The following is a 26,904-nucleotide window of genomic DNA, read 5'->3' on the forward strand; positions in this document are numbered from 1 at the left end:
CCTCCCCAGCTGCTGGGATTAGAGGTGTGTGCCATTGTGCCTGGCTTTTTTTTTTTTTTTCCCTCCCCTGGTGCTAGGTATTGAACCAAGGTCTGTGCATGCTAAGCAGACAATCTAAGCAGACACTCTACCATTGAACTAACCCCAGTCTCGTACGCCCACTTTTCTGTCCTTGTTCAGATAGACGTGTTCAAAATATGTGCAATGGGATAAAGAAGAAAAGAAAGGAACTGAATAATCTTCCATTGATTACATGACAACACTGCTTGTGGACATTTTATTTACTTTAAAATAAATATTGTACTATAAAATTGTCCAGACCTAAGATCTGTAGTATACACTAGACAAGTAAAATGGATAGCCAGCACAGTGTGTTTTGTTAGAGTAAATCATTTTAAGTCAGGGATTAATCAATCAATTGTCTACATCAGATACTCTGGGAGTAAACACACTCAAGATGAAGAAAGAAATATATAAAAGTTTGGAGAGAGAAGCAACCTATCACAAGTTAAGTTTCTTCAGAGTAACAGTGGTAAAGAAAGCTCACCTGTGAGACTACGGTGTACCCATTTCTAGTTTAATGCCTGGCAGAGAGCAGCTGTTATATAAAGTTTGTTGAAAGGATTTCAGGCACTAGAATTTACATATTTTACAGGGTCTCTCATTTAAACAACCTCCTATATCTTTCTTCATTATCTTTACTTCATTAGCTATTTATACATAATTTACATAATAAATCTATTATTTAAAATCTTTTCAGTAAGTACAACCATTATAACATTTGAATAGGCTGGACTCCAACTTGCTTGGATGAGGTTTATTTCAGAATCACATCATCCAAGCAAAGACATAACATAAATCCATTCATAAGACACAACAAAAATGAAAAAAGTGAGACAAATGTGTGCCTTAGAAGTTTATCAATAACCTCTTATATACACATATATATTCACAAAGTGGTTTAGAGTCCTTTTAGATGATCCTTTAGATGAGGTTCAATGGCTGAGAACACTATAATGAGACACATGGTCAGAAAGAAATCATGACTTTCAATGATCTTTTTTTTCCCTTCAGCTTTAATGTCCTTTAGTTGGGGAGAGAAAGAAGTCCATTTTCATCTGCTGTATCTAAGATTTTACAGATCACTGGAGATTCAACCTAAAGAAAAAAAGAACAACAAAGCCATTAAAAAGTTGCATACTTTATTCAGTATTATTTTGCTAAATGAATACATTTGCTAAATGTGTATGAGTCCTTGTTTGGGATAAACCATCCAACATCATACCTACAAAATTAAAACAATTTTTAGTCATGTATATAAAATATGAGATAGGAGACAAGGGAGAAAAAGTGTGAAGGACAGGAATAAGAAATCGCTAGATCTTATAGGTAAAAAATGATAGAATATTATGGAAAAATAATTAGTTGTATTTAAAAGGCAAAGAAAAACGTAACTCAAAAATGGGCCAGATGTTGAAATTATCAGTTATAACAGTTATAAAAAATATGATGAAGCTGGGCATGGTAGTGCATGCCTGTAATTCCAGTGGCTCAGGAGGCTAAGGCAGGAGGATTCCAAGTTTAAAGCCAGCCTTAGCAACTTAGCCAGACCCTGTCTAGAAACAACAACAACAAAAGGGCTCAGTGGTTAAGTGCCCTAGGTTCAATCCCCTGTACCAAAAAAAAAAAAAAAAAAAAAAAAACCAAACCTATAACAAAAAAAATATGATGAAGACAACATTAGAAAAGGCAGATAACATGTATGACTGAAGGGAATTTCAGCAGATAAAAAGGAAACCATAGAAAAAGAACCAAATGGAAATTTTAGAGATGAAAAATTTATCACAGATGAATTCATTCAATGTACTGGACAGAGTGGGGAAATACGAGGAAATAATTTATAACTTGAGACTGGTTAATGGAAGGGACCCCAATTGAGCCAGATATGTATCCCAGTGATTTGAGAGACTAATAGAAGGAGGATTACAAGCTCAAGGCCAGCTTGGGTAACTTAGCAAGATCCTGTCTCAAAAACAAACAAACAAACAAACAAACAAACAAAACCAGCAAAAGAACTCAGTGGTAGACTGCTGCCTAGTATGTGCTGTCCCGGGTTCAATCCCCAGTACCAGCAAGTCAGCATGGAGGAGGGATTAGAAAGTGGTATTTTTTGGAGAGGGGGATAAGGTGTATTTAATGGAAAGAGATATGAGAAAATTTTCTTCAGTAACAGATACTTTGTTTTGGATGACAATATATGTTAAAGTACATCAAATTCAACATTTAAGACCTGTGCATTTTATTTGATGTAAATTAAACCTCAATTAGACATGTCAGGTCTTACAGAAGTAGTATGGGCACCATATATTAAGTCTTGGAGTCTAATGAAGGTCCTTTTCAGACTTAATGCAAAAAATTAAAATGAGGTCCAAAACTGAATTTTTGATTATTTTCTTTTTACTTACCCCAAGAATATACTGACAGGAGTGAGGCTCTAGCATATACACAGTAACAGCATGAGGAGAATCTGATTCTTTACACCTAAAATAGAGAGTACTTTAAGGCACTGCCCAAATGATACAAAATAAGATTATTTTTTATAGTTATCAACTTAGCCTACAAAGATCTATTCAAGTGAGCCAGCATAATCTCATGCAATTTAAATAATATAATTTAATAATTATTCATACTTATATTTTATATTTATAGAAGACTTTTTAATGTAGGATATAGGTAAAGGAGAAAGGTATAAAGCACGAGTTGATAATTTCAACTTACTTTAGTTTTACAGTCACCTGTCTTGGTTTGTCAGTTATATCACAAATATCCCCATTTCCATAAAAATGTGACACCATCCTAAATTGGAGAAACAAGCTTTATTAAACTAAAAATATCATAATTCAGTAATAGTAATGGGTAAGGAATAACTGTAATGGGTTGGATAAGATGATGGTGATGAGGGTTTTTGGGGTTCTTTCACAGGGACAGTCTTTATATATTTATAAAGAGAATATAAATTAGAGATACTGTACACTGTATTCAATTTGTACAGCATTTCTATATAAATAAATGAGGTTAGATTCCCTTAAAAAAGTTGTTTTAAAAAGTTATCCATTTTCCCAACCAATTATATTGTTTGTTTTGTGGAACAATTGTTTTTGTCCTCCATCAAGCTAATCCTGCTGCAATACTGTACTGTAAGTGATCCAAGAGATAAGTCTAGGTAGGCCAAGCTATAAATCTCAAATGTGCAATATCCCCCCAAAAGCTTTTGATTTTGTTAGTTTTACCTTCCTATACTTCAAAATTTGTTGTACATGATACCATAAAATATTTTCACATAAAACACATATAAGCATAAAACAGACTATTGAGTATGTTAGAATATTTATTTATTTTTAAAAGATCTTTCTTTTTAAAAAAATTTTTAGAAATTGATGGACTTTTATTTTATTCATATATTTGTATATGGTGCTGAGAATTGAACCCAGTGCCTTACAATGCTAGGCAAGTGCTCTACCACTGAGCCACCACCCCAGCCCCGTTAGAATATTTAAATGACTATATCATAATTTTGCTGACATTTATTTTGGCTTGCCTGAAAAGTCAGCACATTCTGAAAACAATCTCTCAACACCACACCAAGGTATCACCTGAGAAGGACCAAGAATGAGTATTTAAGCCAGAGACAGTGGTGCATGCAGCTTCCCAGCAGCTTGGGAGGCTGAGGCAGGAGGATCACAAGTTTGAGGTCAGCGCTAGCAACTTAAAATAAAATAAAAACAGGGATGGGGATGTAGCTCAGTGGTAGAGCACCTCTGGGTTTGATTCCCAACTCACCCCCCAAAATTTAAAATTTACTGGGCAAGAAACTACGAGAAAAATTAAAGCTTAGTTTTCCTTGGGGGACTGGGGATATAGCTCAGTTGGTCGAGTGCTTGCCTTGCATGTACAAGACCCTGGGTTCAATCTCCAGCACCATTAAAAAAACAAAAACAAAAACTTAGTTTTCCTTGGGAAATGAGATTAATTTATTTGTTATATAAAAATATACCCACATAGCCCAAAAGAGATATGAGATAGTTTTTTAAAAATTTTTAAAAGTTTTTTTAATATTTACTTTTTAGTTTTCGGCAGACACAACATCTTTGTTTGTATGTGGTGCTGAGGATCGAACCTGGGCTGCACACATACCAGGCGAGCGCGCTACCACTTGAGCCACATCCCCAGGCATGAGATAGTTTTAAATACAGCTACTAATCAATTATTTTCAACCGTTTATGTTACAAAAACTGCACAACAAAAGGAAATGCCAGAGTATATTTAAATAGAATAATAGAATTAAATAAACATTACCCATGAAAGAGGCAAATGCTTTACATTCTCAGTTCTAATAGAACTGAGCCATTGTCACTAATACCACTGCCAATCATTAGCCTATTACCGCCATCAAAGGCAGCAGCCAAAGTTTACTGCATGCTATTGCCAGACACTGCCCTTCGCAGGAATTACTTCACTTACATGTCATAGGATCATATGAGGCAATACCATTAGACAAGAGAAATGAAACTTTAAAAGATATGTAATTTACCTAAGGTAATAAGTGAAGAGCCAGCCAGCATTTCAGTCCAGGTGGCCAGGCTCCAGAGACTGTGGTCTTACCAATTATACTGTTTTGGTTCTCCAAAAAAAGAAAATAATCTAAAAGATGACCCCTGAAAAAACCCTGACCTAGGATCTTGCTTATATGTTTATGTTTATCAATATTCTGGGTTTTAAAAGTTCTCAGATCCAAAGGCAAATAAAGGTAGTCTTTACCTGACTGTTTGGGTGCCGTCGTCCTGAAGATGATATGCTCTAGCAATATTCTTCTTGGCCCACTCAATATGCTCTTCTTGGTTCCATGTCCCCACAACCACTGAGGTTTTCCCACTATCTTTGTCCTAATACATGAAAAAATATTTTTGATAATGCATGCCTGACATCATCACAAAACATTTATGCTGACAACCCGACCCTCTTACAGGGTCTAGTCTTTATTTTCATCTGTACACAGGATATGGGACTTAAATGTAATGATGTTAGTCAAACTCAGTGAGTAGACGTTATCTTCTTCATTCTCTGTTTCTCTGAATAATGACAACTAATTTGTAGTTGGGCTAGATCTAGATGTAGCTGTTTCTAACTCTTACATCTTCTCACTCTTTTCCATCTATCAGTCGTATAAAGTCTTTCCTGGAGATTTTTTTTTGGCATCAGATTCTTTCTTTACATTTTCACTGCTAGCACGCCATCCCCACAACCAAAAGTGTAATCTCTCATTCCTAGATTTCACAACTGCATACTACTATGATTCTTCCCCATCCTGCTTTATTATTTTTTAAATACTGTGTACTTATATGGATCTTATGTGTACACGTCCTTCTTTATCTTTTCTTCTTCTCCTTCCTATGTCTTTGCCTTCCTCTTTTTCTTTTTTTTTTTAAAGAGAGAGTGAGAGAGGAGAGAGAGAGAGAGAGAGAGAGAGAGAGAGAGAGAGAGAGAGATAATTTTTAATATTTACTTTTAGTTCTCGGTGGACACAACATCTTTGTTGGTATGTGGTGCTGAGGATCGAACCCGGGCCGCACGCATGCGAGGCGAGCGCGCTACCGCTTGAGCCACATCCCCAGCCCTGCCTTCCTCTTTTTCTTTCCTTCATATTCTAGGCCAGGCAACAATATACTCCTCATTAGTAGAATGAAAAATCCCTTCAATGGTAAATGAAACAGGCAAGGCCACTGCTTACAATAAGCTAATGAAAGACACAGCTATTATATATTTTATTTTTTTCAGCAACTAGACTTTAAGTTTCTAGACAGAGATTAGAGCATCAAAATGAAGTGTTTAAGAGGTTAGACAGGGAGCAGAATTGCCTGTGTTTGAATTTCAGTTTTACTATTTACTACCTATGTGTTTTTAGGCGAGTTACTAAAGTATATTTTCTGTTTCTTCATCATACCTTTGTTATGAGGATTAAATGAGATAATATGTATTAAGTTCTTAGTGCCCAGCAAAAAATGAACACCATATATTTTTTTGATACTGGGGATTGAACCCAGCGGCACTTTACCACTAAATTTTGAGACAGTGTCTCACTAAGTTGCTGAAGAGCTCACTAAACGGTTGAGGCGGACTTTGAACTTGCCATCCTTATGCTGTAGCCTCCTGAATTGCTGGGATTATAGGTGTGTGCTACTGTGCCTGGTGAGCACTGTATTTGTTAGTTACTATTATTTTTCTACCTCCCAAAGCACTGAGCAAAGTCCCTCAGAAAGCTCTAGGTTATATGACCTTGGACAAATTAAGTTTGATAAAACCTATAGTGTTGTTAAATGTATGTGAAAACCACCATTTTATTGGGAGTGTTAACTGCTGGTCTTCTGGGAAGTAATTTTTCATCATGCATGTACATTGCTAGAAATGTGTTTTCTGAATATACAGGCAAAAGTACAGCAACAGAACTATTTAAAAATTTCACTAAATCACTATCACTACAAAAACTGAAAGAACTTAAAGGTCCATCAGTAGGGTCTGGTTAAATACACTGTTAAGCAGAGTCATAATTCTATGTAAGTGCTGAAAAGAATGAGATGTAAAAACATCTCCAAGATGATAAGTGAAAAGAACGAGTACAAAGTAGTGCATAATCCCTTCTGTAGAAATAAAAAGATCATACCAAAATTTAAGCACTTGCATTTTTTTCTAATAGACAGTTAACTATGAAAATGTTAACAACACTTATTTTTGGGAAGGAGGAGGATGGCAAAAAAGAAATTAAATTTTTATTTTTAATTTCTGGCATATACTCCTTTAATTAAAAAAGTCATTGAGGGTCATCTGGATTTCAATTGTATGGCACTTCATCCTTTTTCTGTAGTAACAAATGTTTTTAGAAAGAAAACATCTGTGAAGAAGAACAAATGGAAAGAATGCTTAAATGAAACTTCTCAAGTTTAAGTGAAGAAAAAATAGCTTATAAATGCCTCATATATTTTGGATAATTTTAATGTGGAAGGTGAATTGTATGATCCTTCTTATAATTTTTTTTTTTGGTAGCAGGGATTGAGCCTAGGGGCGCTTAACCACTGAACCATATACCCAACCCTTTTTATTTTTTATCTTAAGACAGGGTCTCGCTAAGTTGCTTAGGGCTTTTGCTAAGCTGCTGAGGCTGGCTTTGAACCTACAATCCTCCTGCCTCAGCTTCCCAGCCACTGGGATTACAGGCGTGCACCACCATGCTCAGCTTTTCTTGGAATTTAAGATAAGCTTAAAACATCTTGTACAGGAAAATACAATATTTTAAAAACACTAATTATAATCTTTTTCAGGGAATGAAAAAAAGCCTTTAGGAGCAGCCAAGCCAATATTTATTTATTTAGGTACTGATAATTGAACCCAGAGATGCTTTACCATTGAGCAATATCCCCAGTCTTTTTATTTTTTATTTTGAGACAGGGTCTTGCCTAGTTGCTCGGGGCTTCCCTCAGTTGCTGAGACTGGCTTTGAACCTGTGATTCTCTTGCCTCAGCTTCCTGAGTTGCTGGAATTACATGTGTGCCCCACTATGACTGGCCCAGTATTTATTTGTTAATTTTTTGTGGCACTGTGGCTTGAACACATGGGCAGGTGCATATTAGGCAAGTGCTCTACCACTGAGTTACTTTTTAATTTTTAATTTTGAGATAGGGTCTCCCTAAGTTGCTGAGGCTGGCCTTGAACTTGTGATCATCCTGCCTCAACTTCCCCAGTAGCTGGGACTACAAATGTGTATCACTGTGCCTGGTGTCTTCAATGTTTGCCAGTTACCTTAACAAACAAAATACAACTATCAACAAATAAAATTATTGGAGTTTGAATCTCAGAATTTAAGTAGGTTGGATCAACATGGGAGAATATACTATGTTATTTAGAGAAGAATAAATAACAGGAAGAATAAAAACTTACATATGTACATTTTTTTTTTTTTTTTTTGGTACCAGGGATTGAACCTGGTCACATCCCTACCCGTTTTTGTTTTTAAACAGGGTCTTGATAAGTTGCTTATGGCCTTGCTAAATTGCTGAGGCTGACCTCCAACTTGTGATCCTCCTATCTCAGCCTCCCAAGCCACTGGGATGATAGGTGTGAGCCTATCATCATATGTAAATCTTATATGTAAATCTTAAAATACTTTAAATTTAGATGAAATAGTATCTTCTTTTTAGCTGAGAAACTTGCTAAGTTTACCCAATTTTACATATTTATATGTGTGTGTATGTGTAGTTAAGGGATTAAACACAGAAGTGTTCTTCTGCCTCTGAGTTATATCCCCAACCCTTTTAAAAATTTTATTTGGAGACTGTATCTTGATAAATAACCCAGGCTTGCCTTGAACTTTTGATCTTCCTGCCTCAGCCTCCTGAGTAGCTGGGATTGCAGATATGTGACCCTGCACCTGGCTGATTCTATGGTTAATATACCATTTTGCCATTCATTTTCTTAATTTAAAGGTGAATTATATAAATGATTAATTTTTTGATCAAAGCTAAGAAGGAACAGACACAACAGCCCATCATTCTACCAGGGTCTTAGTAATATAAATATATGACTAGTTAGTAAGCAGTGTTACTTCAAGATGATTTAGTTACAATTAGGTTTTTTTTTTCTTTCCAAAATCTGGTAATACTTTGGTTAGTACTTTCCACGTTAATATCATCTCACAATTAAAAATAATATCAATTTCCCTCCTTTATTCTTTTCCCCCAACAGCACTAGGGATTCAACCCAGAGAGGCTGTACTGAGCTACATCTTTAGCCCTTTGATTTTGAGACAGGGTCTTACAAGTTGCCCAGGCTGGCCTTAAATTTATGATCCTCCTATCTCAGCTTCCTGAGTGGCTGGGATTACAGGTGTGCATCACTATTCCTTGCCTCTCCTTTTTTTTTCTACAAAAGATTTTAAAGACTTTAATCCAAGGCTGGAAAAGTAGTTTAGGGGCATAACGCTTGTCTAGCATGCATAAGGCCTTGGGTTCAGTTCCTAACATTAAACAACAACAAAACGTCCTTTAACCTAGTGATAGAATGATATAGAAGTGCTTTTCTATACCTCATGGTACTGATGTACATGTTTTCCATAGCAGAATTCATATTTCCACCAACCAACACCCTAAAAGAAAGAAAACATAGTTTATAAAATGATGCACAGAGAAAGGGGTATTGTGGACTGACTTAACACTACCCATGATAGTGATGAAAATATAGGTAATTTTTTGGGCTGGGGATGTGGCTCAAGTGGTAGCGCGCTCGCCTGGCATGCATGTGGCCCGGGTTCGATCCTCAGCACCACATACCAACAAAGATGTTGCGTCCGCCGAAAACTAAAAAATAAATATTAAAAAAAATTCTCTCTCTCTCTTAAAAAAAAAAAAAAAAAAAAAAAAAAAAAAAAAAAAGAAGAAAATATAGGTAATTTTTATAACCTGTAATAGCAATAATATGGTTAAAAATTAGAAATCACCGAGAAATAAGAAAAGATAAATACAAAGAATAAATGCTGCTATGACTTCGTAAATAAGATGAAACAAAAATTCTACTTTTAAATGTATTTTCCACTGGTGCAGGGGAAAATTTTACCTTTGTAAAGGAAGATGTTAACTCCAGTTTAAACTGTGATCTCTACATAACCAAAATGTAGGACATAAAATCAACCAGAATCATACATGATTGCCACAGGAAAGGTGGTGTTTTACCGTCAATAAGGAGAATATATTGGTAATGGATTAGATGATAGAAATGTGGAGTATGAGATTCCACAGAGAAAATGTCCATCAGAATTCACCTGAAGATTCTGCCATACCTGTATAGATATAAACCTCCCCCCACCCTGCTTTTTAATTTATATTTTTGGTACCAGGAATAAACCACACCCTGCTGCTTTTTTTTTTTTTTTTTTTTTTTTGGTACCAGCACTTAACCACTCACCACATCCCCAGCTCTTTTTGTATTTTATTTAGAGACATGGCCTCACTGAGTTGCTGTTGCTGAAGCTAGCTTTGAACTCGTGATCCTACTGCCTCAGCCTCTGGAGCCACTGGGATTATAGATGTGCACCACTGTGCCTCACTGACATAAACCTTTTTGCAGTGTTGCTAGTGACCATTGATTAAATAACTGACAGGTAAAAGTTGTCAGATAAAATTTTAAACTGAAGGTCCACTTCTTACCCCATGGAAGCAGTAAGAACCACTAAGGAACTCTTTTATGAGTTGGTCATCTGTCAGTTTGGATATGTGGGTTGTTCCAACAGTGAGCATTGGCTGAGAGCCAATAGCAATAGGTTTGTGGATCGCTGGAAATCTCTCTTCTTTAGTTGATTGCAGATCTTCCTAAAATTAAGCAGACATGTTTAAGAGATTTTACTCCACATTTAATTTTTCAGTGATAATTTGTAGCACATTTGTAAAATAAGATTTCTGCTTATTTTAATGTGTTACAAGAAAATGGACTTTGCAACACTTAGTAGTATAGAAAAAGTGCTAAATAAATGTTAGTTTCATCTGCCAGTTAGGAGTATGGAGACCATTCCAAACATAAAGGGATAATTTTCATTTCATATATCTTGTCTCATTATTCTTACTAGGTACTTTGATACTTGGTAGGCTTTGTGTCCATACATTTAGTTTTGGAGAAGCGTAAAATAATAATGAACAGGGTTAAGATGAGATGGGTGAGGGCTGGGGTTGTGGCTCAGTGGTAGAGCGCTTGCCTAGCGTGTGTGAGGCCCTGGGTTTGATCTTCAGCACCACATAAAATAAAATAAAGATATTGTGTCCATCTACAACTAAAAAATAAATATTAAAAAAAAGATGAGATGGGTGAGAATGAATATGAATGTTGGTTACAGGTATTCAATATAGTAGAATCTGGTTGTTGCCCCGGAGGAACATGAAGTTTAGTAAGAAGACTCAAATGAACTTTGACCAGGATTGAAATATTAAGATTTCATGGGCTGGAGTTGTGGCTTAGTGGTAGAGTGCTTGCCTGGCATGTTTGAGGCCCTGAGTTTAATCCTCAGCACCACATATAAATAAATAAATAAAACAAAAAAATCCATTTACAATTTTTTTTTTTAAAGAGGTGGTTTCCAATTCAATTTTTTTATTTTTATTTATTTATTTATTTTTTAAAGAGAGAGTGAGAGAGAGAGAGAATTTTTTTTTTAATATTTATTTTTCAGTTCTCGGCGGACACAACATCTTTGTTGGTATGTGGTGCTGAGGATTGAACCCCGGCCGCACGCATGCCAGGCGAGCGCGCTACCGCTTGAGCCACATCCCCAGCCCCTCCATTTACAATTTAAAAAATATTAAAAAAAGATTTCACAAAGAGAAAACTCTTGATTAATTCTTGAAACATGAATAATAATTCATGATTTATGTCTATATCTGTGTATGTGTTTAGTGCCTACATGTACATACATGGGGACTGGAGGAAGAAGTAAAAGCAAAGGTATTTGACTATATTATTTAAAACTCAAGACATAAGCAGGCACTATATTGTGGGTAACTATAGCTCAGAGGTGTGGGCATTATGTTATAGATATTAAGAAAAGATATGCTGTGATCATTTTTAATTTTGGTGCAGAGGACTGAACCCAGGGACTTACTTATGGGAAACACATACTGTACTATTCAGCTCCAGTGCCATGTAATCATATTTTAGGTATTTGATTTATTTTTATTTAATTAAAATGTTTTTTTTTTTGGTATTGGAAACTGAACCCTGGGGTGCTCTAAAACTGAATGACACCCTCAGCGCTTTTTTATTTTTATTTTGAGACAGAGTCTCACTAAATTGCTGAGGTTGGCCTTGAACTTGTGATCCTCCTGCCTCAACTTCCTGAGTCGCTGAGATATAGGAGTGCACCACTATGTCCAGCTTTATCTATGAAGGCTTTTAAAAAAAATGGTTTTTCTCAACTGACAGATAAAACAACATACATTCAAAGAAAAGTAAATGAGTACTTTTTCCTGGAAGATTAATGATAGTTGGGATTTATGGAACATTTGGACTGGGTTAATTTTAGTACTTACATCACTACAAGAAGGCCAGAAGAGAATTCTAGCGCAAAACTTTTGATATAGTACTCCAAATCAAACCAGGAATTAATGTTAAGATCACTTTCCTTTTCCTATTGGATTGACAGTGTTGGTCAGAGTATATATGATGCAAAAGGTACTCGGGAGGAAGGGACGAAATAGGCCTTTGCTAAATAGTTAAGTACTCATAACATACCTGGCATCTTGCAGGGAGCTGGAAACCCCACTGTAAATAAAACATACTTTCTTTTGCTCTCCAGTTTAATATAATAACCATATGTAAAACACAAGATTTTGTCATGGAAGTGCTATCAATAAAAGACTGAAAAAATACTAGGCCAATGAAGTATAAAAATTTCTCCCTTCTTGGACTAATCCAATGGAAATCCTGGCTCATTTCTAAAAAAAAAAGTGTCACTGAAATTACATCTTATATAAGTTTTAAGGTGAAAGGGAAGGAGGGGATGAAGCAATAATAAAAGGAGAAAAACAGTATCTTCAAAGGCAGGGGGCCAGAAAGAACATGGTCCTTGTAGGAAACTCTAAGTTCTTTTTTTTTTAATTTTTATTTTTTTATTTTTTTTATTGGTTGTTCACAACATTACAAAGCTCTTGACATATCATATTTCATACATTAGACTGAAGTGGGTTATGAACTCCCAATTTTACCCCAACTCTAAGTTCTTTAAAACATCTGGGATAAAGCGAATGATGATGAAAGATGGGGCAGAGACCAAATCACAAAAAAGCATGCATTTTTTGAACAGTGATTTTTATCCTCCGGTATAGATCATGTTAACCACCAAAGATTACATATATAATAAAAGCTCATTTTAGGAAAAGCATTTTCATAAGCTGTGTGGGAAGAATTAGAAAGCGGCTGGGCACAGTGGCTCACACCTATAATCCCAGCAGTTTGGGAAGCTGACAGGAGAATTTTGAGTTCAAAGCAGCCTCAGTAAAAGTGAGGTGCTAAATAACTCAGACCCTGTCTCTAAATAAAATACAAAATAGGTCTGGTGATGTGGCTCAGTGGTTGAGTGGCCCTGATTTCAATCACCTGTAACCCCCTTGCCAAAAAAATAACCTAAAACAAAAACAACAACAAAAACAAGAATTAGAAAGGGGATATGTGAGATTGGTTCTAGCCCTAGGAGATGAGGTCCTGAACTACTGAGAGGATTGAATGATAAGAGTTACAGATAAAAGAAGAGATGGGTAAGACAAATGACACAAATATTTGACTTGTTCAATATCAGTATGAAAGAGAAAAAAAGATGGAAGATGACTAAAAATTTACATGGCTAGGTCTAGAAGTGAAAAGTGATGAAAAGGGAATATAGTGCATCACAAGGGGAAAGCAGCATACAGAAGTGGTTGAAGAACACTGATGAACTAAAGAATAAACAGTGTCAGGAGGTGGACATAGGGCTATGGTCTGTTCTTCTAAGAGGCTTAGCTGGGACAACCACCTACATAATTAAATTAAGTACAATAAGTACTATGAAATTTTAACTACAAAAGAATGTTAAAAATAGTTCCTGAAAAGTATAAGACTTAGGAAAAGAACTGAAATCAATGAAAGGAACTGAAAGTTAAAAATCTGTGCTAAAATATATTGTTTTACAACTATGCTATAGGAATCATCAAAATATTGATATATGTTCTGAAATCTGGAAAAGGAAGCATTGAGAAACTATCATTAGATAATTCGTATACCTCTTTATGTCTCCTAAAAGGCACCCGTAGTATTTCTTCCTGCTGCTCCAACTGTCTCAGAGTGAGGGGTTTAAATGGAGATCCTGGCAGTGATTGGCAAAATATGTCATTCACAGGAGATGCTCTGAACCTGTTCAGTAAGAAGAAAGCATTAAAGCGAAGCACAGAATACTTTAGAGTATGTGTTTAAAATATTAAATGCACATCCTACCTATATTTAGGATGATTGCACAAGAGTGGTGTCAAAATGACAACTTCATATTCACAAGTTGTAACTTCAGCTACTGAAAGAATTTCATGCTTAGATTCAGGATGACATATGTACATCACAGTACTTGATCTGGGCCGGTTCTGTTTCAAACTACAAGGTGTACCATTTCCCATTCCTACAGGATAGTAGGGTGTCATCTGACCTTCGATATTTTTAGTGGGAATCTTAAAAAAACAGAGTATAAAGACTTTTCATTAGAAATTGAGGTGGGGTTGAGGGTGGAAGAAGCACTTATGATTCTAAAAGGAAGAAAACTACATTTTACTTAGAAAGGTAACATTTATTTTCAAGTTCATTCTCTAATGTTTTGATTTTGAAGTTCTTATTTGAGTAAGTGTGTAACTTAATATAGCAAAAAGAAAAATAATTTGATGCTAAAATTAAGATGTTAATTTAATATGCATTTATATAAAGAGCTACAAGATAATATTAATATGAGTTATCTTCAATGATAAGATGTAAGAACTTACTATACTGGGCTGTTTATAGCTTTCACTGAACTCAATAGAGAATGGCTGTTGAGAGTTTAGATTCTACAAGTCTGAAGGTTTATTTATCAAAAACTTGGGTGAAACAGTAAAAATACTTATCTTCTAAAATAGTACTTTAACTCCTAAATTAAATCTATTCAAGTCTAGGAAAAGAAAATTAAGAGAAGACAAGGATTCTTAAAGAGTTATCTCACATGCTTTTTTTCTATGAGAACAAAAGTCTACTATAATGAACTTTTTGTTGTTGTTGTTTTGGGTACCAGGGATTGAACTCAGGGGCACTCGACCACTGAGCTACATGCCCAGCCCTATTTTTTGGATTTTATTTAGAGGCAGGGTCTACGAGGGTTTAGTGCCTTGGTTTTTGCTAAGGCTGGCTTTGAACTCTCGATCCTTCTGTCTCAACCTCCTGAGCTGCTGGGATTATAGGTGTGGGCTACCTCGGCTGGCAACTTTTTTTTTTTATAGCTTTATTTTGTTTATTTATTTTTATGTGGTACTGAGGATTGAACCCAGGGCTTCACATGTGCTACGCAAGTGCTCTACCACTGAGCCACAACCCCAACCCTAATATAATAAACTTTAAAAAGATATTGTTAATAATCTGAGTACGCTCTTAGAGGCAGGAATCTCATCTTGCATCACTTTGTACCATCAGTGCCTCATTTAAAACAGGCAATAAATGTTTCCTGAGAAAAATATTTTGAGAATTTCTCGTATGCTATTGTCTGAAATTAGAATCCTGGGCTTGAAGTTTTAAATTTACTGGCTTCTTACTACCATTATGAATTTGATTAAACAAATAAATAATTGTTGGAAAATTAAACATTAGCTTTTGTTACAGGTTTGGCAGTGTCGGGCTTAAAAGTGGGGCTCAACTAATATTAGTTTTCTGCCTTTACCCTTTTCTTACTTTTCCTTTATCATTTCATACTTTGAGTTCCATCTTGCTATCCTTCAGAGTCACAGTAAATACATATTTTATCTCAAAGGTAGAATGTCAAATTAAATCTTTTGAAACAGGATTCAAAGAGCACTCCTTGAACCATACAGTATTTAAAAATTGTGTAGCTAATTACAACAAATTAAAAAAAAATAAAAATCATGATTAGGCACTTTGAGGAATCATTCTTTTTAAATAATACTATTTTTTTGCCATTATTTATTCACTTACTTAATAAACCTTTATAAAGTACCTGAAGTATGTGTGACACACTGCTTTGCACTGTGGAGTGAAGAGATTAAAAAAAAAAAAACAGTCTCTGCTTTTAAGATGCTTGCTGTCTGGTAGCTTGTTATTTACATATATAGTTTATCTGTTTTATAGGGGTGAGGAGCAGATGGGAGGAAAAAAATACAAAAGCTGTTACTGTAATTTTTTTGGGTAGTGCAGTGTGTGAAACCAGGGTGCTTTACCACTGGGCTATATCCCCAGTTCTTTTTTATTTCAAGACAGGGTCTCACTAAATTGCTTAAGGCATTGCTAGACTGGCTTGGAACTTGTGAGCCTCTTGCCTCAGTCCTGTGTCATTGGGGATACAGTCTTGTGCCATTGCACCTGGCCTATACTTGTTTTCAATGCTGAGTAGAGGGAACCACTGTTAAGCACTCCAATGTAACTTTTCTCAGAAAAATCAAATATGTTGTATATTTTCTTGTACCTAATCCTTGAGTTATTCCACAGATAAAGACGTAAAGACTATATTCTAAGGTCACTAATTGTATAAATTCATACCTCACAAACAATAAATGTTGAGAGTAAAAAATTAACATTTGTCACTTGCCTCATTGGATTTTTCCTTTTCTTCTGCTTCTCGCTCTGTGGAATAACATAACAAAAAGGTAAAAGTAAAGAATGAGCAGTACATACCAATGACTAAGTTTTTAATCAATTTTATAATCTTAAACTTCCTTAAGAAGATCCAAAACATACATATGATTTTGTCTTACTACTTTTAATTTTGGTGGTGCAGGGAATTGAATTCAGATCCTTGCGCATGCTACAGAGTCACCCTACCACTGAGCTACACCCCCAACTACTTTCAGTTTCCTTGAAATAGTTTTTGTGTGAAAGGATAGTCACATTAAATCTTCACAACTTTGCATAGGGAATACTCAATTTCATGAAGAAAATATGGTCATAATAATATTCTTTTGAAGTATTTTATCTTAGTGAAAAGTTAATTGACCAATCTGAATAATATAGAATAATATATATATTTCAACATTTAAGGAATACATCTATTTCCATGTATAAAAACATTGCTTAAACCAAGAAAAAGACTAACACTAAGATGAATATTCTACTAGATTTTGAAAATTTCATTAATAAGTAGAAAAAAAGCATGTTTGTCAAATTAGAAAATAACAAAAACAAAGACTTCAAAAAAGTTTTCTAAGAGACAGCTCAGAAACATGTTTTAAAATTCACACAGTCTCCAATTAAATCTCTTAAATTTCAATTTGAATGTTAATGTTAAACCAAATTCCAGAATTACTATCAAATCACTGTGTAGAGACCAACCTTTTTCAGATAGAAGGTTCTTAGCCAACATATTCCCAAGGTAGTACTCATGAATATTTATTTTCTGTATTAAAAAAAATACAGTAAGTATTTTGCAAATACATTTTTCAGGATACAACTTTAAAACTATTATGTTGCGCACTTTATATTTTGAAGAAAAAATATACCTGGCCAGTTTCTTTCTCTTCATGGTACTGTCGAATGTGTTTTCCATGACATACTTCATAAGTCCAATAAGACTCAATCTAAGAAAGATGAATATATTTAAAAGTATAAAAGTCATATAACTCATTTGAATTACTTTTTATTTTTCTTTTCTTTTTAATTTTTTAATTTTTTTACACAAATGCAGCACTTCTTTTCATTTTTCTGGTCGTACATGATGTAGAGCCACACCATTGGTACCATCATACCAATGGTATAGGGGTAATAAGTCCATCCCATCCCACCCCCCCCCCCCACCTCTCTTCCCACTCCTCAACCCAAAGTTCCTCCATTCTTCCCTTGTACCCGCCCCCTGCCCCCTTATGGCTCAGCATCCTATCAGAGAAACCATTTGGCCTTTGGTTTTTTGGGATTGGCTTACTTCACTTAGCATGTTTGGATTACTTTTTTTTTTCTTTTTTTTTTAAGAGAAAGAGAGAATTCTTTAATATTCATTTTCTAGTTTTCGGTGAACACAACATCTTTGTTTGTATGTGGTGCTGAGGATAGAACCTGGGCCGCACGCATGCCAGGCGAGCGCGCTACCGCTTGAGCCACATCCCCAGCCCCTGAATTACTTTTTGATACTTTAAAATGTAGTAGGTTTCCCTAAAGATTTATAGTAAAGTTTCATTAAATTACACTTATAATTATGCCTCAAGAAAAATGTGAAATTTCTGGAACCTATTCATTATTTCCATTGATTAGCTCTATGTAAGAATTATGTAAAGGAAATTGATCTATAATATATCTGAGTCTATAATAACTACCTTGTTTAGGGATAATTTTCTACATGCCTTAAACATAATAATTAGCATTTTAAATTAAAATTCTATTAGGTAAAGAAACTTCCTTTGAACTGAAAAACATTCAAAGTAGTTAGATAATGATGATTTAATATTGGTATTATTAAGCATTTGCTGCATCTACTGTTATTAGGAATTTAAATGAACAAAATTCTATTTAGCAATAACTCTGATTTGCAACTAACTTAAAATTTGATATAACAAAGTAAAAAGAAATGCAGAAATAATTTCAGGGGTCTACTGGCTGCTCGAAATTTATTTTCTAGTTATCAAATGAACATAAAATACATACTCTGTAGGAACAACTGCTTTGTTTAAACAGGGGTTCCAAAAGCTCTCTTGGATTAGGGCCTTTATAATCCTTTTCTTCTTCCTAAGAAAGAACTATAGTTTAATACTTACAATTTCCTAGAACTTCAACCAACTCTGCTGTTTGGGTATTAACTCACTGGTTAAATCACAAATGCTTAGAAATAAAAGAAGAAAAAAGTCAAAATCTTTAACAAGATCCTATAGTATGCCACTTCTTTCAAATGAATTGAAGTATAAAGTATGGAGCCACAGAATACCATAGCTTTCATTATTTCAACTTTAAAAAAAGGTTTTTAAGTTATCAGTTTTCTGAATAATTCTTACAAACCTATTTCAGAAATTTTAAGTGCTGTAACTCAAACAAATTCTAGCTATAAAAAAGTTTTAGAATGGTTGAATGTTGTAGGATATACTGGAAAGTTTTAAGATTCTTTTTGGTTTCCTATATTTTTACATTTCAGACTTGAATGCCATGTGTATGTATGTGGTTATGTACGCGTATATTTGTGTTTTAAGGACATTTAAAACAAAATTAAACAGGTGTCTTGGACAGATTTCAAATCTGAACAAAACTTAAAAGTACTGAGTTTAATGTTTCTATTTTACAGATTATATAATTGGCTTAATAATTTCATTGAGTGGAAGAATTAAGTTTCAGATTTGTTCAAGGTTCCACAGCTAACTATAGCCTATACCTCAGCCTCCTGGGATCAAACTCCTAGGCTGGTGTCCTTTCCATTTTACCATGCTGCCTCTCCTGTTTCATCTTGAAAGAAGTCTTTTTTTCCTTTGCCTTGAAGGATGGATAAGAGGCAGTTAGGGCATTTTAGGAGAAAGAAAAGGGAATGAGCTAAGGTAGTGAGAATGCATAAGGTACCTAAAGATTTATTTATAAGAAATTCTTTATAAAAACTATCATATATAATATTAAAAATTATATCTTGTTTTAAAACCCTCATTTCTAGAGAAGAAAGCAAGTGTGGAGTTAAATTTTCATCTAAAACACTAATAATTGACTACTAATTTTTCCAAAATGAATCGCAAAATCAAAGAATTCAGGAATAATAAAAGTGAAAAAGACTTTCATGTTAAAACAGGGTATTACAAATCTCATTACTCTCTTTTAAAGTATGTGGTTACAACGTTTAAATAAATATCTTTGGTAACAGGAATTATCAATCTATTTATAAAAACTTACCTCGTCCCCACTTGTCACAAGGGGAAGTATGCATTTATATTTTTCTTTATGTGCAGTTGTCATGATGACATAATTATCTTCTTTGTATAAAACTCCAGTTGTGGGCTAGAAATAGAATAAAAAATAAACACTACTTTCCCCAGTTAAATTTTATCATATCAAATAGAGCAAAGGTTCCTCAAATTAATTTATCATTTCAACAGAAGTTTTTTTTTTTTTTTTAAAGGGGCACTTGATCAGTGAGCCACATCCCCATTCCTTTATTTTTATTACTTTTTATAAATCTTGAGATAGGGTCTCACTAACTTGCTTTGGGCCTTGCTGTTGAGGCTATCCTTGAACTTGTGATCTCCTGCCTCAGCCTCTTGGGTCACTGGGGTTACAAGAGTGCACAACTGTACCTGCCTCAACAGATTTTTAACACACATTTTTCAAAAACAGGGAAGACAGTCTGACAATGTTAATATAACAAAATTTATTGTGATATTACATCACAATAGGAAAAAAATTTAGGGCCTCATATATGCTTAGCACATATCAACTACTGAGCTATATCCTGAGCCAAAGACAGAAGCACCATCACTTTATTGCTCCTATCAGCAATTATCATCTGTATCAATTATCATTCTGTATACTCAAAACAATCATTATTACATTTACTTAAAAACTCTCAATTTTGTTGGATGGGATACTTGAATATAATGTAATACAGTATTTTTCATATTTGGAGAATTTACGAATTTATCTTTTTTTTTTTTTTAAAGAGAGAGTGAGAGAGGGGGGAGAGAGAGAGAGAGAGAGAGAGAGAGAATTTTTAATATTTATTTTTTAGTTCTCGGCGGACACAACATCTTTGTTGGTATGTGGTGCTGAGGATCAAACCCGGGCCGCACGCATGCCAGGCGAGCGCGCTATCGCTTGAGCCACATCCCCAGCCCCGACGAATTTATCCATAAAAAAGTTTCTGTAAAAAGAAAATCACTATAGATCCTCTGTGCTGACCTAACTTTGTAACATACATATCAGGAACCAGCAAACTTCACTTCCTCTGTTAAGAGTCAGCTAATAAATATTTTAGGTTTTGTGGACCATATAGTTTCTTTTGTAACACTGTCACTTCAGCAACAGAGGACATAGACAATGTGTAAACAAATAGGCATGGTTGTGTTCTAATAAAACCTTTTAAGATTAGATGGTGGGACAGTACAATAGCTGTAGTTTTTTGATTCCTGGCACATATCTGTGAAACTGTCCTTAAAGTTTTCTACACTATAAAACCAAACAAATTCACATGGTTCATATGAACTGATATAATTCAAATGAACACTTCAACTAATGTAACTGATGATATTTTACTAAAATGAAAGTTCTGTCTTCTGGTACATATTCCATTATAATTCAATTCTCTCTTCACTTTTTTCATAGTATGGAGAAACCAATGTACTATTTGGCTCTTCCTAGCAAGGAAAGAACTACTACTTACTAAGTATCTGTTCTTTTCTAGTTTAACAATAACAACTCTAACCTATAATAAAACCAGTAGAGCTTGGAACCAATGTAATCCTAAACACAAATTCAAATAAGGGCAATGTTTTTCCAAGACAATAAAACAAACGAACAAAGCAGCATTAGCTCTATGACATATCATCATCCCTCAGCATTTTGGGGGGGTTTGCTTCCAGAACTAGCCCCCAGACCGAGCCAAATTCACAGAAGCAAAAGTCCTTTGTATAAAATAGCATAATATTTGCACATAACCTCTGAACACCCTCCCTTATATTTCAAATAACTTATAATGTTAAGTAAATAGTTGTTATATTGTTTAGGGAATGATAAGAAAAAAAAAAGTCTGCACATTTTCAGTACAGATTTTCCCCTGAATATTTCTGATCCAAGGTTGGCTGATTCTATAGATGTAGGATCTGTGACTATACCATTTTAAGTGCTTTACATTTATTAATTTGTTAATCCCCAAAACAATCATTATACTCATTTCTACAGAAAACGCCAGAGGCCAGAGCATAAGCAATTTGTCCAAGGTAACTCAGCTAGAAGTAGCAGAGCCCAGAGAACCCAAGTGGATTGTCTCCACATTCTGTGTGCTTATAACTTTGAACACATTCACATCAGTTTTTATTAACTTTGAAATGATTACTATGTGGACTTCTGTTTTATGGTCAAGAATCATTATTTAAAAAGACCCTTATAGAAAATAATGGAATCAAAGAAATTGGAGAGTTGCAAAGCCAAATTTATGATGAAGGAATCCTCATAAATATTCATTTGGGCCAATAATTTGCTGTTAAGACATAATATTTGCTGGGAATCCTGGCGCACACCTGTAATCCCAGTGGCCTGGGATGCTAAGGCAGAAGGATCGTGAATTCAAAGCCAGCCTCAGCAACTTATCAAGGCCCTAAGCAACTTAGTGAGACCCTGTCTCAAATACAAAAAAAGGGATGGGGATGTAGCTCAGTGGTTTAGTGCTCCTGGGTTCAATCCCTGGTACCAAAAAAAAAAAAAAAAAAAAAAAAAAAAAAAGACATAATGTTTATAATGTCTTTTGATGCTTTCCAGATGTATCCAGAATACGTGATCAATTGTGGAAAGCATGCTTTCCATTCACTCCGTAGTGGATGGCCTGAGTTTTGTCAAACCATTCATATACAGAAGTGAAGGCGGACATCAGTAAGTGACTTAAATGTATGCATGTCTATTTGTGAAGTACCTGCAACTCTGATTTTCACAGCTGAATTCTACAGCAGTATTGACTAGCTTATTAAAATGTTCATCACAATGCTGATAATGGAAAAGAGAACTGCTTTTTTGGAACTCCAGCAAAGAAAGACAATTCTTTTAGTTTTTATAGTACTGGGGATTGAACCTGGGTCACTGTACTGCTGAGCCATTCTTGGTCTTTTTTGTTTTATTTATTATTTTGATACTGGGGATGGTACTGGAGATTGAATCCAGGGGTGCTTTACCACTGAACTACATCCCAGTCCTTTTTAATTTTGAGACAGGGTCTCACTAGGTTGCTTAGGCCCTCACTAAGTTGCTGAGGTTGGTCGCAAACTTGCTATCCTCTTTTCTCAGCTTCTAGAGTTAATTGGATTGAGCCACCATGCTGGCACCCTATTTTTTTTTTTTTTTTTTTTTTTGAGACAGAGTCTTGCTAAATTGCTGAGACTGAATTTGCAATCCTCTTGCCCCAGCCTCCTGAGTTTCTAGGACTAGAGACTCATGCTCCACCGCGCCTGGTTTGGAAGACTTTTTTTTTTTTTTGGTGCCAGGGATTGAACCCAGGGGCACTTAACCACTGAGCCACATCCCTAGGCCTTTTCTTATTTTGAGATAGGGTCTCGCAAAGTTGCTGAGGCCGGCTTCGAAATTGCACTCCTCCTCCCTTAGCTTCCCGAGTTGCTGTGATTACAGGCATGTGCCAGAAAGGCATTTCTTTCTTTATATATATTTCAGTTGTTGATAGACCTTTGTTTAATTTATTTATATGTGGTGCTGAGAATCGAACCCAGTGCCTCACACATGCCAGGCAAGTGCGCTATGGCTGAGCCCCAGCCTCAGGAAGACATTTCTTAATGCAACAATTTATCTTTCATTAGTTTAGGAAGGGCTATTTTTCTCTTCAATAATATAGACCAAATGGCAATTCTGCCCCAACACACGTTGCTGAAATGAGTCATATATTCGGTCACAAGGTATACTTTTCATTAGTATCACCCTACTTTTTTGGTAATAGAAATTACTGGAAAAAACCTAAAAAACTAACCTGTGATTTTCTAAGAATTTTTTGATCTACTATTAATATGCCTCCTTATAGCTGGGTGCAGTGGCACATGCCTATAATCCCAGTGACTCAGGAGGCTGAGGTAGGAGGATAGCAAGTTCTGGGATAGCTTCAGCAATTTAGCAAGACCGTGTATTAAAATAAAAAATAAAAAAGGACTGGGAATGTAGCTTAATGATAAAGCATCACTGGGTTCAATCCCTAACACCTAAATAAATAAAATTTGAAATGTATAGCATTATAGACAGTATAAAACTTTTTAAAATATAACTTAAAAGACATTATTTCAGTGTAAGTGGTAATATCTACTAGTGATTTAATAGAAAGTCAAATTTTAATATGGTGAAATGAATCAAAGAGTGGGGTACTTTAAAGGAACTTAAAAAATATCTTGTCTGGGATAAATTCCTCATGTTTGACATGGTCTGTAAGAATCAAGATTGCTAGAGGATGAGAAGGAAAATTTCTTTCCTGAAATAGGATGTAAAACATAGTCAGTGACATGTCAATATATATATAACATGATGTTAACCATGGAGTCTGTCACATTTTTTGCTAGTGCTTGGGGAAGGTTTTTCAATAGGAATATATTCTTTTATACATCCACACACACACACACACACACACACATACACACATACATAAAAACAGTAGAAGTAGAAACTTAGATTTATTTTGTGGTTCAATGTGATGAAATCCATGAATTCTATGAAATAATAAAAAATCGAATACTTTAATGACATAGAGATGACAATTTCAAAAGAAAAATATATACACAAAAAATGGATGATAAAAACTAGTAAGTAAAGAATACCATAATTATTAGTTATTACAAACATGAAAAAAATTATACCTTTTTGGTGCTTAATACTATTTCTAAGTAAATATGAAAGCAAGAATTATAAAACATTTATTTTGATATATCTGGATGGGAAGATAATTTAAAACAGATGAGAATTTTAGAGATTAATAAAATAACTTCTAGGGCTGAGGTTGTGGCTCAGTGGTAAAGCACCTGCCTAGCACATGTGACACACTGAGTTCAATCCGAAGCACCACATAAAAAATACATAAATAAAATAAAGGTATTGTGTCCATCTACAACTAAAAAACAAAACAAAACAAAGCAAAACAAAAAACAACTTCTAATCCAGTCTCTTCCAATTTCAGATGGTGGAGAGGCAAAGGATCTTACCCTAGTTCATACAGCTGCTTAGTTATATATAAATATACAACCAACTGGCTCATTAAAAAAAAATGGCAGTGCCAGGTGAGGAGGGCAGTTGTTTCAACTAAATAGAAGTATTAAAACAATTTAAAAAGACCAATGAAAATGACTCTTAAGGTTTATTTCTGCATGAGGGTCATAGACCTTGTGCCACATCCACAGAAGAATAACTATATTTTTTTCAAAATACCTCAGACTTAACCTCAAGTCTTCAAATGTGTCCATCTTAGATCATACCTTATTGCTGGAGAAAAGTAATTAAAAACAAAATTTCAAAATAAAGTTGATAGATAGGTGAAACACTGGTATAGCATATACTATGACTGATCTTTTTCCTTAACTCCTTTTTAGACAGCAAACACCAGGGCCAGAAAAAAAACTGAATGATAATTTGGTAGTAACTCCTAAAAAGGCTAGATCTAGTCATCCAGTATATAGGTCAGTAAATTTTCAGATCTGCATATAAGCGTGCATGCTGTTCTCAATTAAACACAGGTGCAAGAGTAAAAAAAGTTAATGACTTTTTAAAAAAACATTTATTACTTTCATTCCAAGTGTGCTTTTTGGAAAAACAACCGAGACTGGACTAGAGTATTCTTATCCCAATCCTCCGAAGGTTGTATCTGACTTATAACAAAATTTTAAAAAAGGTCTTTTAATACTGAATATCAATAGTTTATTGCATCGATACAAAAGTAAACCTGACTTTTCAGTTAAATATTTACTAGGTAAATTTGAGAATCATTGGGCTATCAGGACGGAACAGAAGGGTGGAGAAACAAACCAAATGTGAAATACAGTATAAGCAAAAGCGAATATTTGCAAGTAGAAAGCTAAGTGGTTAGAATAATATTTGCCTTGTAAATACTGTCTCCCTGTCCGGTGCTGGGGATTAAACCAACCCGGGGCCTTGTGCATTCTAGGCACACTCCGACTGAGCTTTACTGCCAATTCTTAACTTGGTAAATCTTGTTTTGGTATTATGATACCGCTTAATAATGTCTCAACGAAACAGTAACAGGGTAATATAACAAAACAGTTTCCAAACTTGAATGATTGCAGGTAATTAGAAATAAGATTTTTTTTAAACGTTAGAATTAACTACTACACAGTATCAAGTTTCATTAGCCTAAGTAGCTACAGGTGAACAGGAAGACCTTCCACTAGCCCCCAAAGGAATTTTCATTCTAGTAGGATTATAAATATGTGCTTCACTGTATGAAAATTCATCATAAAATCTCATGAGATCTTAAGTAACAGTCGTAAAACTGCAAGAGGTATTCCACATAGAGGGTTGTTAACATCTTACAGTCACATGGCCTTTTTAGGAAACAACTTTTAAGGGAGAAGGTTCCTCTGGAGCTGCGCATTTGTGTATGTTTGGGTGTGGAAGCAAGACAGGAAGAACGAAAAGGAGAGGGAATTCGAGTTTGCAGTAGGATTGTGGCGTTAGGGTGGTAATACTGAAGGCTGCTGCTGAAGGAAGAGCTGCAATTGGTTCTCCAAAGGAAAGATGAAGTATGCCTGACGGGATTATAAGCTTCTTCCACAAGGCGGGAATGTAGGGAAGCAAGGTCTACTGCGGCAGGGTTAATTTAAAAAGGGACAGCAAGTGATTGCTGGATCCTAATGTTAGCATGGAGGGCACCTCCGCATAACGTGCTGAATGAATGAATGGATGGATGAACACGGGGAAGAAGAAACTTGGATTTAGGGAAGGTAAGAGCTTGCAGAAGAGGTTCTGGGAAGGAAAAAGCAAAGGAAATCGAAGGATGGGGTCTAACCCTTAGCGTCAGAAAGACGAAATGGCTGCGGGATTCGCGACACTGACCAGAGAGAATTCGGTGCCGGGCCAGTTGACTCGGAAAGGGATATCATCGCTGAGCTGGGGAAGCGCTCGGCCGCCGCCGGACGCCTCCAGGAGGCCGCAGAGGACCAGTAACACTGGCCCTCCGGGGACCAGACTCCGCACGCCGCCGCCTCCTTCCTCCATCCTCCGCCGTTTTCTCCAGCCGCCGCCACAACCTCCTCTGCCCAAAGAGGAGAAGAGGAGGAGGAGGAGGAGATGGAGGAGGAGGCGGCGGGACTACAAAGCGTCCAGCGAGCCTGGGACCTAACCGCCGCCACGTCTCCTTCCGGAGAGCAAGGCAACGCCGCCTCCGCCCCCCGGGCCTCCCGCCACCGTTTCCGGGGCAGGTGGCATATCAACATCCGGGGCCAA

At 35.5% G+C, this 26,904-nt stretch overlaps 1 protein-coding gene across 1 annotated transcript; it reads right to left on the reverse strand.

Moving 5' to 3' along the window:
* Window positions 1-249: 249 nt before the first annotated feature.
* ERLEC1 (endoplasmic reticulum lectin 1) lies at window positions 250-26,875 on the reverse strand. The gene is made up of 14 exons (XM_081265422.1): window positions 26,515-26,875; window positions 19,651-19,755; window positions 18,433-18,513; window positions 17,298-17,375; window positions 17,131-17,194; window positions 16,391-16,425; window positions 14,056-14,279; window positions 13,845-13,974; window positions 10,251-10,412; window positions 9,134-9,193; window positions 4,819-4,943; window positions 2,779-2,856; window positions 2,466-2,541; window positions 250-1,158 (listed from the first exon to the last, which is right to left on the reverse strand). Exons 1-14 carry the CDS (start codon window positions 26,674-26,676, stop codon window positions 1,087-1,089), a joined length of 1,452 nt encoding a protein of 483 aa, XP_081121548.1. The 5' UTR covers window positions 26,677-26,875; the 3' UTR covers window positions 250-1,086.
* Window positions 26,876-26,904: the final 29 nt, after the last annotated feature.

The sequence above is a fragment of the Spermophilus citellus genome (assembly GCF_964194105.1).
Source record: "Spermophilus citellus genome assembly, chromosome: 13".
Lineage (NCBI taxonomy): Eukaryota > Metazoa > Chordata > Mammalia > Rodentia > Sciuridae > Spermophilus > Spermophilus citellus.